Source organism: Echeneis naucrates, chromosome 13 (genome assembly GCF_900963305.1).
Source record: "Echeneis naucrates chromosome 13, fEcheNa1.1, whole genome shotgun sequence".
Classification (NCBI taxonomy): Eukaryota; Metazoa; Chordata; class Actinopteri; order Carangiformes; family Echeneidae; genus Echeneis; species Echeneis naucrates.
The window spans coordinates 19,978,304-19,994,822 of NC_042523.1; the positions used below are offsets into that span (position 1 = coordinate 19,978,304).

At 42.2% G+C, this 16,519-nt stretch overlaps 1 protein-coding gene across 3 annotated transcripts in view; it reads right to left on the reverse strand.

Annotated features, from left to right (window-relative positions):
* Positions 1-1,219: 1,219 nt before the first annotated feature.
* b3gat1a (beta-1,3-glucuronyltransferase 1 (glucuronosyltransferase P) a) overlaps positions 1,220-16,519 on the reverse strand; it is a 67,077-nt gene continuing 51,777 nt past the window's right edge. For 2 of the 3 annotated variants that reach the window (XM_029517457.1, XM_029517458.1), the window contains 6 exons: positions 13,111-13,253; positions 10,677-10,748; positions 10,060-10,571; positions 4,989-5,285; positions 2,462-2,565; positions 1,220-2,177 (listed from right to left, as the gene is read on the reverse strand). In XM_029517457.1, the coding sequence (XP_029373317.1) occupies positions 2,479-2,565; positions 4,989-5,285; positions 10,060-10,571; positions 10,677-10,748; positions 13,111-13,222 (1,080 nt within the window). In that variant the 5' untranslated portion in view covers positions 13,223-13,253 and the 3' untranslated portion in view covers positions 1,220-2,177; positions 2,462-2,478. The remainder of the gene's footprint in view (positions 2,178-2,461; positions 2,566-4,988; positions 5,286-10,059; positions 10,572-10,676; positions 10,749-13,110; positions 13,254-16,519) is intronic. The other variant, XM_029517459.1, reaches the window with a different exon arrangement.

Below are 16,519 nucleotides of genomic sequence, written 5' to 3' on the forward strand. Positions count from 1 at the left end.
CGGTTTCTCTGGCTGATGAGCCCAAGAGGCTGTTGTTTCTTTGTAAGTTTTCAGACTGCAGCAGTTTGTATTGTGTGTTTTGAACGTGTTGGGGGCGGTGGTGTTCGTGGTGGTGCTGGGGGTACGGCGAGATAATCTGGCACCAGTACAGAGGCTCAGTGTTTGAATTATCTCCAGCTACTTCCGCCAGGCAACGTTCGATAAGAGCCACCACTGTGTATTGCACTAGACGGATGATTTATCAAGTAGGAGAGAGATTCTATTCTATGAGGTGTGGAATAAGTTTGTTACAGTGTTCAGGCGTACAGCGTCACAGCCACTGATGTCTATCAGCTGAGCTTGAGTGACTCCCCTCTGTGATCCATTCAAAGTAGAAACAGATAGATGCTAACAGAAAAAGAAACCAGGAAACTCCCAAACATCAGTCCACGATACTGAAGGTGGAGACGCTGCTACTAAATCACTAACAAATAGAAGTGTTTTTTTTATTATTATTTTTTTTTTGTGTTGTGCTTTTCTGTCACTGTGTGTCACTTCGAAGTAGCATCTATTGTGTATTTTCCAAAGTGCAAAAAAAAAAAAAAAAAAAAAATTTGGGGCCATGCATAAATGGTTTTAATCTACTACTCATAATTTACACAAGCTGTTGGAGAGTGATTTGTATTAGACGTTGTAGCCTGAGCATTTAATTTTTAACTATTCAGTGTGTGTGTTGTCTTTTTTAGAGGTGGGGACCAACAAACGGGCTGTGATGCTGTGTCATCCTGATTTTCTTTTTTAAATCATTGCAGACAGCTGACCCCTGTTAACCCGTGGCTTGTGCACATATACATGTATGTATATGAGCGTGCATAGAAATGATTAACTCACGAAAATGACACGCCGTTTCCCCACAAAGTCAGAAGCGACACTGAATGCGAAGGGAAACGAGGATTAGTTCGGCGTCTGTGAGCCTTTTCACGAGGCAGATGTGATGTTCTTGTCTTCTGAATGTGAGAAACTGTTTCAATTACCAATTGAAAGGGTTGGTGTGCTGTGTGCTCTTCCTATGTGTCGAATTTAGCAGGAACCCGTGTCATTGTGAGGAATTCACCAGGCGAGAAGAGACTTTTTCTTTTTCTTTCTTCGTTTTTACATATAAATACAGTAATTACAATGCCTTTGTCAAAATTTGTCATCGATTCGCTGATTGTTTTCATGTTGAAGTACTATTTACACATGTTGCCACAAAGGAACATTGTTTTGCGTATATTTTTTTTTTTTTAAGTGCTAAGAGTGTTAGGATTTTGACGGTATACGTGAACATTTCAGCTCCCGAGCAGAACAAAGGGAACATTTCCAACAGCAGTCTCTTTCCAAGTGTATGCGTGGATTTAATTGCATGAGTTATACTAACACTATAAAATGAACAATGATAACCCAAGAGTAAATGTGGGTAAGAGTCAGTAGTATTGAACTAGCAAGTAAATCAGCAGCTTGCACACACCACACCCAAACCAATTAAATTAAATAAAAGCAAACACTTCGTAGTTATCAAAAGAACATCCCCTCCCTTGTTATGTTCGTGTTTGCTCAGAGGAAAATCCACATGAGACATATTTGTCCTTGGAGTAGTGTTTTCAGCCAGACTGATGATGTAGGCCGTGTCCTTAAAACCAAGAGCAGGATCTGTGTTGTACCATGTCCAGACAGTGCGTCTCATTTCGTCCTTATTTATTTCAATGTCTTTTTAGGTCATATTTTTTCATGTATTTATTCTTTTTTTTTTTTTTTTTCTTTTTCTTTGAAATGAAGGATATTCTTTAACCGGCATGTTTGGTTGAAATTCGCTGGCTGCATGCCTTTCATGTTGTGCTGTCTCTTTTGTTAGCTTGTAATGTCGCGTCAGCTTAAGTTGCAGGTCACGGCTGCCCGTACCTGACCTCACCGTCCTTGCCGCGTCTCCTCTGCACGTCAATGCTAACTAAGAGCCGCCAACTCTTACAAATCTGTGCTTTAATATGATACATTTGTAGTTTTAGTCAGTTTTTGAGAAATGTCTTATTCAGATGAGAGGACTGAATCCTCCTTTGAAGGTCTCCCACTTCCTCTTTTTCTGACAGTTGGGAGATCAGCGCTGGTTGCGGTTGTCGAGAAATTTGGCAGATTTCTTCCTCTGCAGGTCCGAGGTCAACCACCTGCAAAATAAAGGGTTAATAAATGCTGAAACGCTGGGGTGAAATTTCTGCTCACTGCGCCTGTTCATTCCATAGGTGACATTTAATAAAGTACATCTATCTTGTAATTGCACAAATGAATGCAAGAAATAATAGAAACGCCTGCTTTTTCGAGATGAAAAGGATCATCATCATTCCATTTCCACTTCTGAATTAATTTCATTTAAAAATGAAATTGATGGAAAATGGTTGCTTGGGCTCCGTGATAGTGGCTAATCTATTCTTTTTAAAGCATAATTATTTACCGCAAGGAGAAAAGGGGTCATATCTCCACGTTGGGGTCTGTGAATCCTTTTTTCCCCTCGTTCACAAGGACAGGCTTCTCAGTTCTTGTGTGCCAAACAAGTATCTGAAAACAGAAAAACACACCGTTATATTAGTATCATGCTGTTCCCTTAATGCTCCCATTCACTTAGCTCTCCCTTTGAGCTCCCACTCCGCCGTATGTTCTTCAAAACATTCAATCCTGCTCATAGATCCGACCGTTCACCACCATGCACTCTGAAGAGCACCACTTCAGCCTGAACCCTGCATTAGGAGGGAGGGAAGAGGAGTGTGTTATCTTACATATAATAACATAACGCAGTTCTCTCAGCTCTGCCTCCTCTGACCACTGGGTAATGGTTACTTTCAAATGACAGATGACTGAATATGATTCAAAGAACAATATGTGCAAGCTTTCCGCCTTCCCAGTAGCTCTACAGTTCTTTATCAAAGTTCTTCGGGGTATTCTATTGTGCGACCGAGCTTTCATACGGGTTTGATTTGGCCCCAGAGATCGGACAAACATCCAGGAAAAGGATAGCGAGGGGAATAGGGGAGGGGGAAAAAATGAAAGTGTCAAGCTCATTTTCCCCTCTCTCCTGTGTCAGAACCCTCCTTCCTTTCATCTCGCCGTAGCGGCATTCATGAATTATGCATAGCGTGTTTGAAATGTGCCAGGAGCCCACTCCCACTTTGCTCAGGTGTAGGGGGAGGTTAATAGTCATCCTGGTGTCTGAAGTGGTACATTATAAGAAAGAGAGATGCCCGTGCACGACTTTCTATTCCCCCTCCGCCCTTCCTTTTCCTCTTTCCCTGCCACCCCTTCACTCCGGCCCCGCGCTCATCTGTAATCTGTGTGATGTGCCTACCCCACACCTCCCACACCCCCAACCCTGCAAAAACTCCAATTCCGCTCTCTCAGCCATTCCCTGAATCCCCTCTTTTCATTTACCCGTGTGAATGGCTAGAGGAGAGCCGGAGAAAAAGCTGGCTGAAAGTGTCTCTTGCTCTCCCTTCCTCTCCCTTCTTTCTGTCTCTCATTCTTTGTCTGTGTGTGTGTGTGTGTGTGTGTGTATGCCTGATTGTGGTGTGGATATTGGCGAGCTCGAGCCCTCTGGCTGACTCCTCTTTGCCCAGTGAGAGGCTCAGTGAAGTGACCCAGACCGAGGGCTCTGAGCAGGAAGAGTGGAGTGGACACGGAAAGAAATGTTGCTGCCGCCTTTGTTATCCTCCAGCCCAAGCGGATCAAGAATTATAATCAATGATATCCAACTTTTCAGCAACAAATTTTACTCGGCTCACACTCTGACCAATCGAACCTCATCATGTATTTCATAGCATTCAGGCTAAGAAGCACATTGATTTCTGTCCTGGTATATGCTGAACCGGAGTATAGGTGAGGATGTGCAAAAACCAGCAGCCTCATGGGTTGAATGATTTCTTTTTCTTCCTCCTGCAGGAAACTTAATCAAGCCAGTTGGAAGCTTCAGCAACCGGCAGTATATTTTCCCAATCAGTGATCAAATAGCTTAATTTGATGGGAGTTGGATGCTAGAAGATTGACGCAAGTCCCGTGTGACTATCCATCTAGGAAACTGATAGCTTAGCTTAGCACGAAGACTTAAAAGAAGGCTCGCTGGGTTTTGTCCAATAATAAAATCTCCCGGCTATCACCTTGAAAATGTGTCAAAGTCTACGTAACGCTGAGCGACTTCTTCACAGCGTCGTCGTGGAGAATTGCTGAAAGTAGTTTAATGAATTCATTTGTTCGTAGGATGTCAGTTTTATGACACATCTCCATTATCCATATCGCTCTTCTCTGCATCATCAAGGCAGTGCAAGAAAATATCGATTTTTTTTTTTTAATATATGTGGAAAATTTAGCTTGTGGATTTCCCTTTCCTTTCCTAACCCTTTCCCGCTTTCTTTCTTCTGAATCTGACTTAATTAGTGAAGTCTATTTTGGTGTTGTTGAGACCTCCAAATATAACGTTTCACGTTATATTTGTGTTACATCCAGCTACAGCCCCATTTACCCCATTCACCAAAGTACTGTAAAGAGCGATTTGGATATACCTTAAAATTTCTACAAATGTTTTTTTTATGTCTTTTTTGGGGCTTTACATAGACAGTCATTTGCAGAGAGGCTGTGGTCTACCTGCTTCTCATCTATTCAGTAGATGGAGCTGCTTGTTAACGCAGGTTTAAATCAGTGCCTGAAATTAGTTTTTGCGTCTCTGCTTAGACGTTTGCTAATCTTAGTACTGCTCAGATTTCTCCTCTTTAGCTGGATGACCAAATAACTAACTGGTCCCAGAAAACTGTACCTTTCATTATGTCCTTTGTGAGTCCGTTAGACACTTTTTCCATTTTCCATTCATGTACTTGCTACAGCTGGTTTGATTCCTTCAACCCCCCTTCCCCCCAAAAATGTTTTGCAAATCCTTGAACTACTAACTGCACCTTTCAAGCTGTTTAACAGGATTACACTTAAAATGAGCCCATTACCTTAGTGCAATTGGCTGCCTTAGGCTCCAGGTCGTTGAGTGTGACAAGTTCCCGGAGCAAACTGCTCTCCTGGTAGCCTCCCTTCACCCCACGAAGCTTAAAATACGCCTGTGGCTTGAAGAGGATGAGTCTCAGGTTGATGGCAAAGCCAGCCATGTCGATGGCAAAGGGCCGGTGGGGGTCAAAAACCGTCTTCCAGCCGTAGACCTTTCCCGCTGCATTGACCTTGGGGGACTCGTAGCGCAAGCCGCCCACAAAGGCCACAGGCCACACTGAAACTTTCCTTGTCGATCTCATCTAGCAAGAGGAAGAGGAAACGGGGAAGGGGAGAGAGCTGATTAGTCATTTGAAAATGCGGACATGACAACGGGATGCGTTACTTCAGCATCAGTTGGCAGCGTTGCAGCAGAGCATGGACAGAGGCGCTCCAGAGCTTCTGTGATTATTCATTCTCAGAGATGCTGAACGTTGACCGAGTCACTGTGTGATGTGCAGCTGACACACTAATTGATGCAGGCAAGTTCAGCAGCTGCTCTGCAATGACATGATTCCACACAGCCATCTATAAGGGGAGTAAAATGTGGATGGTGGCAAGAGCCAAACCATTAGAGCAAGTGGATCAGGTTGCTGGTTAGTTGAGGAGATCCTTCAAGGCAGAACACCGCCACCCTCCTCTTTTTTTTTTTTTTTTTTTTTTTTTTTTTTTTTTAATCCTTTAGTCCCCACAACATCAAATTATCTTGATGCCCTTTTCTTTGTCTGCCTCTCAGTGAGTGCCATTTGCAGTCAGAAAACATCAGTTTTTATAATGAAGGTAGAGGAAGATTCGAAATAGCATTTAGTTCATGAAATGCAAAAAAATAATGATGCATGTGTCTTGCAGGGCTTTTTAAAAGCACATGAACAGTATTATGTGTAGCATGCCTGGAACATTTCTGGAACAATCCATACGCAAGATCTAGTTTGCTTGTGCTTATAACACGTTTCACGCCAAGCCCGTGCAATTATCTCTGTGCATTGGCTGTGTTAGATTGTGAGATCTGATGAGCCGCTGTGTGGTCAGTTTAGGGGATCAAAGAGCAGCAGAGTTTGAACAGCATGAGGCGGGCTGAGGGCTTATGGAAATCCACAAATTTGAGTTTTAGGGAAAACAACAGTGCAAGGCATCCAGAAAAGACTTGGCAGAATGGCAGGTCCTAATGAGCACTGTGTGTTAATGAAATGGAAGCGTGATCGACTACTCATGCACAAAATTGTGCTCCATAATTTTCTTTTTTTCGTGTATTGTCTCTCATGATATAATTTTTTTTCTGTGATCCGTCCTGCATGTGCTTTTTCCAGCAGCACCTTTTTTTCTGATTGAGGTCCCTATATTAACACCTGGGTATGGTTTAAAAATAAACTGCAGCCGTTCCTTGGAGCTCCTAAGCACCATCTCTGTGTTGTCTCAACTCTTGCCAGGTATTTTGTAGCCAAGCCTTCGCTGAATCTATTCACCATTTTGCTCCAATATCACCTGCCTGCTTCCGTCGCCAGTTGAGGTTTAGCTTAAATCAAAAGGAAACACAAATCAGGGACTCTGCAGGCGATGTCAAGAGGCTCGTCACTGTCCCATCCACACTTAAAATGTGAAAATTAGTGTTAATTCCTGCTGTGTCTGGTGGGAATATCAGTAAAACAGCACAAATCCCTCTTCTACTGACAGCCAAGCAAGTGACCACCCAACATAGTTTTTTTTTTTTTCCTAGTTTGTTTGTGCACGTCTGGGCCAGTGCGACAGCATCGTGGTTAGCGATGGTTTCCCACAAGAAGAAGGTTGCCTGGGGCCTTTATGTGGGGACTTTGTAGGTTCTCCTCGTGCCTGCGTGGGTTTCCTCCCACCATCCAAAGACGTTCGGGCTAACTGGTGACTCTCAATTGTCTGTAGATCTGAGTGTGAATGTGAGTGGTTGTTGGTCTCTGACCTGTCCAGGGTGATCCCCGCCCTCCCCCGATGTGAGCTGGGATTGGCCCCAGCAACCCCCCCCCGAGATGGAAATGGATAAGCGGTTGAATGAATGAATGTGTGTGTCTGTTTGCAGATTTAAATTCAATTTCAAGGCCCATTTTAGGAAAGGCCCACAGCGATGAAGTGACCACGTTTCAAAGAGATCACAAATTATTCCTGGGAAACAAAGGCTGGCATCCAGGTACAGTAATCACTAAATGAGGATGTGAAGGAGATAAAACAAGCTGTCATCCATCACCGCCATTGGAGTGATTTATAGCATGTGTTGACACAAAAGCACTGAAGCCCCGATATCTGTTTAGGTTTCATTCACTTCTGCTAACTATTCAGTTTGTGTTCATCGGAAATAACACCAAAGCTGACATTCATCACAGTTTGCTTGGAAATACAGGCAATGTATTTTGAACAGAAATGAAACACACCAGGGTCTTCTATGAATAAAAATGTTACAGTCAGTTAGTAAATTAAAAAGTAAGTAACTGCCAAATTTCTTGGTAGTCAAACATTGCAAAATATTTCCCTTTTTCTTTATCATGCAATTATAAACCAAATATTTTTTACCGTTTTGTTTTTTTTTTTAAATTCAAACAGAATATTTCACATTCAGCATGAATAAAAAGAAAAATCAATGGTAGATGATCAATCATGAAAACAGTTGCTTGTTGCAGGCCCAAAGAGCATAGATATTAATACGTTTCTAAATATTGTTCTACTTTTGGAATAAAATTGAAACAATTGTGTTTGGGGAAGAAAACATCGCTTTCCTTATGTCTTTATTTCTTTGTATTAGTCTTCATTGAGTTTGCTCGGTGTGCATTAGTTGGTGCTGGAACAGAAGACTGATTAACACTGTGAATATGAGTAGGTGACAGCAACTGCAAGTCCTCTGTGGCACCACTGTGATAGAAGTTTAATTGCAACAATTCCTGTCAGGATTTCTTTTTTTATCTCCCCCCTGACTGCAAACTATTGTGTGACGTCATCTGAGGTGAACTCCCGCTGCTCAGCGCTGCATTTCGTTGCTGCTGCTGGGAAAGTTCTGCCCAACAAGCTCGGTTAGCAATGAAGTCTATTCAATGCCGCCTACCTTTAGGCTTAACTAACATGTCAGCTGCTAAAGTGTGACGCTAATGTCCAAAATCTGTGACAGGCCTTGACCTTTTAATTTGAACATTTCTTTTCATTGCTCACATTTATTGTTATTGAAATATGACTGAATAAGCTGAAAGGAACGATACAGGTTTCACTCTGCAACTTCAATGAAAATGTAATGAAGCACAATTTGTGACAATTGCTCAGATCGCTTTGATGGCATCGCTAATTATATTGTGTTTAAATGGGATACTCGGCAGTATTCAGTGTCCGTCTTAGTACTGCAAGCAGGCAAAACACAATCGAAGATGAAAAACACATTTTACGTTAATGGCAGTGTCACAAATTGTGTTACGATCTCTGCGTCACTTATTCTGTGTTCTGGTGAAGGACAGATACCACCATGTTGTTAAGCAAAAGTGATCCATCAGCAAATTTAGTTTATAACTGTCGACCTACTACAATATTACAAACTGTGAGATGCCTTCGAAAATTAAATTACAATTATTCGCATAAATTGGGGATAATCAGGTTCCGACACAATTTTATTAAATTTTAACGCTATTAGCTTTTGGACAAAACATTTTTTTGGGTAACAACTGTCTCCACTCTCACCTAACTTTGGTTTTAACAGCAGCAAGCTTTTATTATTGTTTTGTCTCTGTTACAATATTCATTTTGTTGTTATCCTCGTGGTTTAATCAGCATGGAACTAGATTTGTATATTTAAGAGTTAACAGCTATTGCACTGCTCTAAAACAAAAAGGCTTTAGGTCGCTTTACAGTAAACGGGATAAAGTGATGGCGTGAAACAATAATTTACTTATGAGCCAATCTGTTGTCAAGCTGATGAAGCTGCTGAACTGCGGAAATTTTACAGCGCTGTTGGCAAACCATCCTTTAGTTTCAGTCAGCTGTCTGCTTTCTGTCTGTCTGCCTGTCACTTTCTCTCTCTCTCTCTCTCTCCCTCCCCCGCCTCTCCCCGCTCACCCCCGGGCCCGTGCTCCCATCCATAAATAGGCCTGTTGGAGGTGATGGAGAGACTCTGAGGGAGATGGAGCACTTCACCTGATTCCCACAGAAAGGTAATGACAGGCCCCGTCAATACCCGGCGCTGCATTTACTGCAGAACCTGTCTGCACTGCTAACAAGACTTGAGGCTAATACTCCGAGGACCCAGACCGTGTCCTCTCAGGTAATTCACCTCGAGTCAAGATGGATGGCCCGAGATGTTCTGATTACATGCCCAAACTTCTCTCGACTAGTTCCACATCACTGATTATGCTTGTTAGGAGCTAAAAAATGTTTCACGAAGCTGAGAACTTATTGTTTAAGGGCGGCACCTCGTTCCACAGATGTGGCTGGGAAATGTGCGATCATATACCGATTGTGCCACTTTAAATGTATCTTCATATTGTCTGTCCCGGTCGATTTATTGAGCAATCCCACTCGCTTCTCTGTAAGACCTCTCCAAACAGGTGGAATCAGCTGCCCTCAGTGCTTCAGCTGGGAATTGTTCAATTTCCCAGAAACCCCTGAAAAACTCAGTTTACTCTGGGTTTGTTTTTCTGAAACTCAGGAGGCTGTCAAGGTGTAGTGTAGTGTTTAAAAGGCAGACAGAGCTTGAAGAGTTTTTGAATATTGTTTCAGAGTCAGAAATAAACTGTTTACTGTTTATTATGCTCATGTATTAATTTGGAATTACTTTCGAAGCAATAGATTTGACTCTTTTTAAGCAAACTACACATCAATGGGAGCATTTAATATAACTAATTGTGCGTGTGTGCACATTAGCCAGTGTTTATTATAAATATCTGTAATCACACAATAGCAATTAATTAGTATTTCATAATGGAGAAACAAGCGTAGGTGTGCTTTGTCTTGCTGGCATCTTGTTAGTTTTGTCACAAATAAAATAATCGTTTGTTTTACGATTTGGCAGCAGCAGGGATGGAGTATATCAGCACTAACCTCCTCAAACAGCTCCAGGCTGTACGTGTTGTCATCATCAGCAAAGTAGACGATTCCAGCTTGACTGCTGTTGGCGTTGAACGTCTCCCTCAGCCACCGCAGGGCCAGATTCCTCTGCATGGTCCCCCTAGGGATTCTGGGATCCCGAGTGTCCCCCCTCAGCTTATAGTTCCTGGGCGTCTCTACATTTAGATGGGTGTAGTTAAGCCCAGTTTCTCGAAGGAGCCGCGTAACAAGAGGCGTCCTCCTCTGGGAGTCCTCCACCAGGATCCAGTGCAGGTTGGGAACATGGAGGAAGGTGTTGGCCAGCCGCGTCAGCTCTGCTTTCTGCACTGGTCGACTATACGTGGGGGTGATGATGTGGATGGTGGGCAGAACGTCGGACCAGGGTGGAGGCCGCGTATACACGTACTCTGTCCTCACCACCTCCACAATGTCCTTATCTGAGGCGCAGTATTCCTTGGAGTCCTGCACCTGGCCTCCAGCCTCCCTCTTGCCCTCGACTCCATCATCTGCAGATTTGGGGATAAGAGGAGAAGTAAGGCATTAGTGCGACCTTGGGCTGACCCTGTTATATTTGCCTCAGGTGACTTAAACCCAATGGGGGTAAAGTGTACCTGAGAGCTGCTGGTGGCGGACTGCAAGCCTCTCTGGAATGATAAAGATCTCTTTTACTAGGTGGTGACAGGCTGCGGAAAGTGAAAGCAAGCACCGTGAGAGGATAACACAGCTGATGGACAGAGAGACAGCGCAAGATGAAGGAGGGGCGACATGAGGCTTGCTCCCCCCCCGCTGTTTCCTTTGGGGTTTTCTTTATAAAGAAAGAAAAATGTGTGTGGATCCAGGAGACATGCCCTAATTTCATATTCCGACCCCAGCACAGACTCCCACGTCCTCACCATCCACTACCACAGCATGCCGTGTTGTTTTACTTCGGTTAACATGAGCCGTGATACATTGCTGTGTTTTGCTGAATTAAGGGAGTGTAAGTTCTTGCAGCTAAAATGCATTTTTGCTTCAGAGATGCCTAAGTGTCTATAAAATTGCTCTGATTGCTGCGAGCTGAGTCCTGCAGTTTGAAAGCTTTTGTGGCTGTTTAGCTGTTCAGCTGTTAGTGAGAAAAAGCAGGTAAGAACCGAGCTCCTGGGATATCCTGTCTAACGAAAAAATCAGCAGAAGGAATTAAATATAGCATGATAAAGTATTGTATAGTAGTTTGTACAAGTTGCCTATTTTGGCAGTATCTTGTAGTATAGTACAGTATAGTTTACTGAAGTATAGTGTAGTATGATGCGGTATAGTCGTATGTTAACATGCATTTTTTTATATATATATCTGCTGATATGTGCACGAAAAAACTCTTTGATGCCACCGGTACCTCCGCCACACGTGGAGGCAAAACCACATACCGTTTTCAAACACACAAATGTTTTCTTCAAGTCACCGTGTGCTGCATTTTAGGGAGCTTTGGGTTATGTGTCGTTGTCTAAAGAATCACTGAACACCAAGGTGAAAAGCAGCAGCGCCCGTAAACACACCCAGCGGTGATGTCACAGCGTCCCGGAGTGCATCTGTGCATCGCCACAGCAGCGTGAGAGGAAGGTCAGTGAAAAACAAAAATTTCAGGGGGTGTTAAAAATGAGGCAGAGGGCAGAAAAAAAAAGAGTTTTTCCACTGGGAAAGCCTGAGAATGGCCCAAAGAGACACTCTTATTATTCAGCCTTTATGATCAGTGGCCATTTGTCAGTCACAACTCAGGATTAGAAAATATCTCTGCACTTATGGCACTATGTCATTTTAAAAAATGTGACTACTTACTCAACACTTACATGTAAACAGTTGTGAATCACTCCAGAAACAAACCTCAGATTTTTTGGCACCTGGATAGACTATGATTATAGATTCATCAGTGTTGTTAAATTTCTTTTCATTGTGTCCCAGGTAATGGCAATCTTTGTCACTGTTGTGCTCGAGCTCCATTTGCACCTCCAACATAAAGAGGATTTCTCTGCAGCACGTAGATTAACACAATCTGCTGATGGCCAGCTGTTCAGCAGAGGCTGCCAGCAAGCATCCTGCCAAAAAAAAAAAAAAACCCTCTAGCTTCTCTTTAAAGAGCATCAGTGAGCTGAGCTGGGTCAGATAACAGTGACAAAAGATATTTTACTTTTTTGTTACGCCTAACTTTGGACAAAATCACTTTGTGCATCACTGTAAAATATTCATATTTGGTGAAAAAAGTAGCGGCTTATCGGCTAATAAAGTAATTTGGAGAATATCCCCAGTCCAGGCCACCTCAGGTCGATTGTACAAACCAGTTTGTTTTGCTGACCCCTATTTGTATGTTCATGACATTATAAGAAAAGGGCAAAGCGCTCTGTTGATTTGTTATCGGTCTAATTTGGGTTTGTTTACTCTGCAGCGTTTTTTACATTTACATTTCCCGCTGTTGCTTTATGGTCTATGGAGGATGATTGAAGGCTCATAAGTTCCCGATGAGGACATGACACATGTGGATGTAAGATATTCCTTGCAGCTGATTGAGCTAATATATTTATTATTTAATTTGGCTGATTACCAATCTCTTTAATTAATTTCCAAGTTGTAGAAATATCTAAGCTTGTGTTAATAAAATATGTGAGTATGGAAGAACGTGGATTGATGGGCCAAAGCATATGAGTGGCTAAACTGAGCGTCGTGAAAAGACATTGATCTGCATGTACTGGGCAGCCATTGGAAATAAACTTACAGATTGGACAGAGCTGAACGATTAACTATAGTCAGCTGATAAACTAAGTATGCTATTAAAAAAAAAAACAAAAAACTGCTAAATGGCATGAGACTGTGAATGCCACAGTAACTTCTAAACAATCCAAACTGAAAAGGTTTACAATGACCGAGCAAGTGTTATCGAAATCTGATGAAGTCGATGGTCTCAGGCTGTGAGTGCCTCTAAATGAGCGAACTGTTGTCTAAACCTGAAGTGCAGAGTGCGTTTCAAGGACCCACTTCAGGTCTGCTATTGCCAGTGAAGTGCATAGCACTGCGTACCCTTGCGGATGGCGAGGAGTGGAGCTATCGCGCTTTGGTGCCAAACGGTGATGAGCAGAGTCCAGGGTAGCACGATCAACACAATGGCAAGAATATCTCTTCTCTTCGGCATCTCCAGGATTGGTTATTTGGCTCGGCATTACCTAGAGAAAAGAAAAAAGAAAGAAAGAAAGAAAGATTGAGTTGTGATTGTCCTGAATTTTATAGCAGGCGGGAGTTCAAACGAAACCTGAACGGTTTTAGACAAATAACTCACACCGCACATACTGAAATTACCAGCAAATAGGAGTCACATTCTCAGGACTGAACTGTGAAAACTAAAAAAAAACTCAAGAGACTTAAGAGAGTGGAAAAAAAAGTGATTGTCTAAAATATTATTTGTCATTTCACACTAGAGGCAGCAGCAGCACAGCCTCCATGAAGAGAGAGACAAGGACTGAGCACATTTCTGCAGACTTTGATTTCAAACTGTAACTCAGCATGTCAGCAACACGAGGAAGGTCGAAGCCACCAGAGGAGGCCGCAGAGCAGGAGCTCCTCGTCTGTCAACGCAGTGAGCTCATCGGTGCCATCGCTGAGATCGGGGACGTGACTTCATGCCCAGTGATGAAACTATTCACCAGCCAAATGGCAGGAAACCGTCACCAGACTGCGGGTGGACTCTTTGGCGAAAGAGCCCTTCCCTCTGGGTGCGAATAATTTGATTCAGCTTTGTTTCCCTTTGAAAAATCTAATTACAGCATGAAAGGAATTAGTTCACATTGACCAAAATATTACAGCTGCTCTTTAAAAAAACAATGTTCTTTGTGGCGCACAGTTTGATTTAAAACAACACTGAAGAAAAGTAGCAGATATGATGCACAGTAAAGGGGAAAGATTCAATGCATTTCCTTAATTAAGTCAGAGAAACACACTGAATAATGATGCTGGTTGTTTGTTTTTTGTTTTTTTTTTATGCTTCATGCTTTCATGCTTTACAGACACAGAATCGGATTCAGGCAAAATGAGTCAGTTTTCCCGAGCAGGGGTCGTTGCCATCTGATCAGCTGAGGCCCGGAAAGAAGAAACCGGCCCTACACTCAAGGAACCACTCAGAGGTAAAGACCGGCAGACTCCCGGCAAAAGGCAAGAAAATCTAACACAAAAGGAATCGGAAGCAGCTTTTATACACACAAAGGAGAGCAATGAGTCGCAGGTGAAACACATCAGGGCCGGGAAGACAACTGTACAAGCAGCAAAGAACCTGACAGGAAGACAAGGCTAAGTCAGAGACTTCAAAATAAAACAAGTACACATAAAAGGTCAACGAAAACCCCAGAAAACAGACAACAGCTTCCAGCCCCTCCTAAATCATTTCTGCTCTTTTGTTCTTTCAATTTTCAGTTTTGTTTTCCTTCCTCTTAACTTAATGCTACTTTTAACGGTTCGGACGATGACTCCTTCATCCGTCCTTTAAAGATGCAGTGTAAATGTTTTGTTGTCACTTGTTATCACCGTTTCCGGATACAGTAAAACATCTCTTGAAACGACTCTTAGCTAACCTCCTAGACCTTTCCTCACATTTTCGCCCAGCTCGTCAGTTTTGAGCAATGATCGAGGCAGATTTAATTCAATTCAGTTAAATTCAAAATCCAAAACTGTTTGTCTGTAATTTCTGAAATGGCACGTCCCTGATCTTAGGCAGAAGCCAGATTGCCTGTTTCTCATGATTTTGTTGGCTGAAATAACAGATTTTATGAATAAATTAGCAAACATTTATTCAAGCAAGTAAATAAATCACCAATATGAAGCTTGTCAAGGGAAAAAAAAAGACAGTGAGCGGATTAAAGATTGCACACCCTCTGATTGTTTTCTATCTAAACAGTACATATAGATTTCTTCTCTTTATAATGCCATTGGATATTTGCACATAAATGCACAGAGGCAGCACTATTATCATGTATTGATTCAGCTTCATCTTCTCTGGCTGACTCGCAGGAATAAATTATGTGTCAAATCAGCTTTCTTACCGTAAATTGTGATAGTATTCAAGACCCAGTTTGGAAAAAGCCTCCACTCGTCCTGAATGGTTTGATTTTGAGTGAAAGTTTAACAACAAGCAGCTTGGCAGAAATACTCTGCCTAGTTACTGTTGCTAAGCTTTAGGGGAGGGGCTTCAGTCTCTAATTATGTAAAAATGTATTTGTTTGTGAACGTCAAATGAATTCAGCCAACATCAAAGTGAACCCAAATTTATATGGTTAAATATGCAAAAAAAAGAAAAAAGAAAAAAGGACCCGGACAGAGGGCTGACACTTCTTTCTTAATATTTTGTGTAGAAAATGTGTTCCTTATTCAGGAAACGATTTTTCCCTCTGACTATCATTACTATTATTATTTTCATGCAATGGTCTGCAAGAAGTTGCTCTGACAATGAAATGAAAAATCAAGCCTCTTACCCATGATAAGTCTGCTGTGTGGGTTATTCGATAAATAAGCTCACTCCTTCAACACCATCCACCCAAATACAATCCGCAGTAATTTCATTAATGCCGCTCGCGCAGTCTCATTTTTTTCCACAAAGTCTGAGTAATTATATTTGCTAGATTTTGGATTACTTTTCAGCGTCCACCCCCTCTATTTCATGCCCACATAGCTCGTTTATATTGAATTATACTGAGCCACCGCTGCAAAAATGCTGTTATTAACTGATCTGCTCAACTAAACAGAGGCAAAAAATAGAAAGGCATAATGCAAGCACAGGTGTTTAGTGCAGTCATTTCGGCGTTACACTCGAGGGAACAAGTCATCACATTTCTCCCAGTGCTGGGTGAAGGTGGAAGTCTTTTGAGTCTTAAAATAATTGCAATTGCAAAAAGCCAATTGCATTCATTGAGCTCTGTAAATAAATACACCCCTAATGTTCCCGTCATCAGGTGGAACAATTCTGACACCGAGCCGACACCATATAAGTGGTTTTCACTGATAAAGGAATTGGTTCTGCGTAGTTTTACTGCCCCTGTTTTTCACTGGACAGGTGATTTAAGGTCCTATTATTGTGCATGCTCCTGTATGATGAGAAACCCAGCCAATATCTCTGTTTGAGTCATGTTTTTGGAAGTACGTCGTTTTCTAGCATCACATGGAAAAAAAAAAAGAAAGAAAGAAGTCATTTGTATGTGCTTTGTGAAGTAAAAAGCTGTGTGGGTGCTTTAGTGCACGTGCCATGTTATTGGTTCGGTTCTGGCTGGAGATCTATGCCGCAGGTCATTTGCCTCTCTCTGTTTCTCTCTGTTTCCTTTTGGGCTCTCTGCCCCTTACTGCTAAACAAAAACCATAAAAAAAAACCCCAAAATATTATAATAATGGAAAAGCTTTAATTGTATAAAAGCGACAGATGAAGAACAAGAGTGCATCATTGTAACCTCAA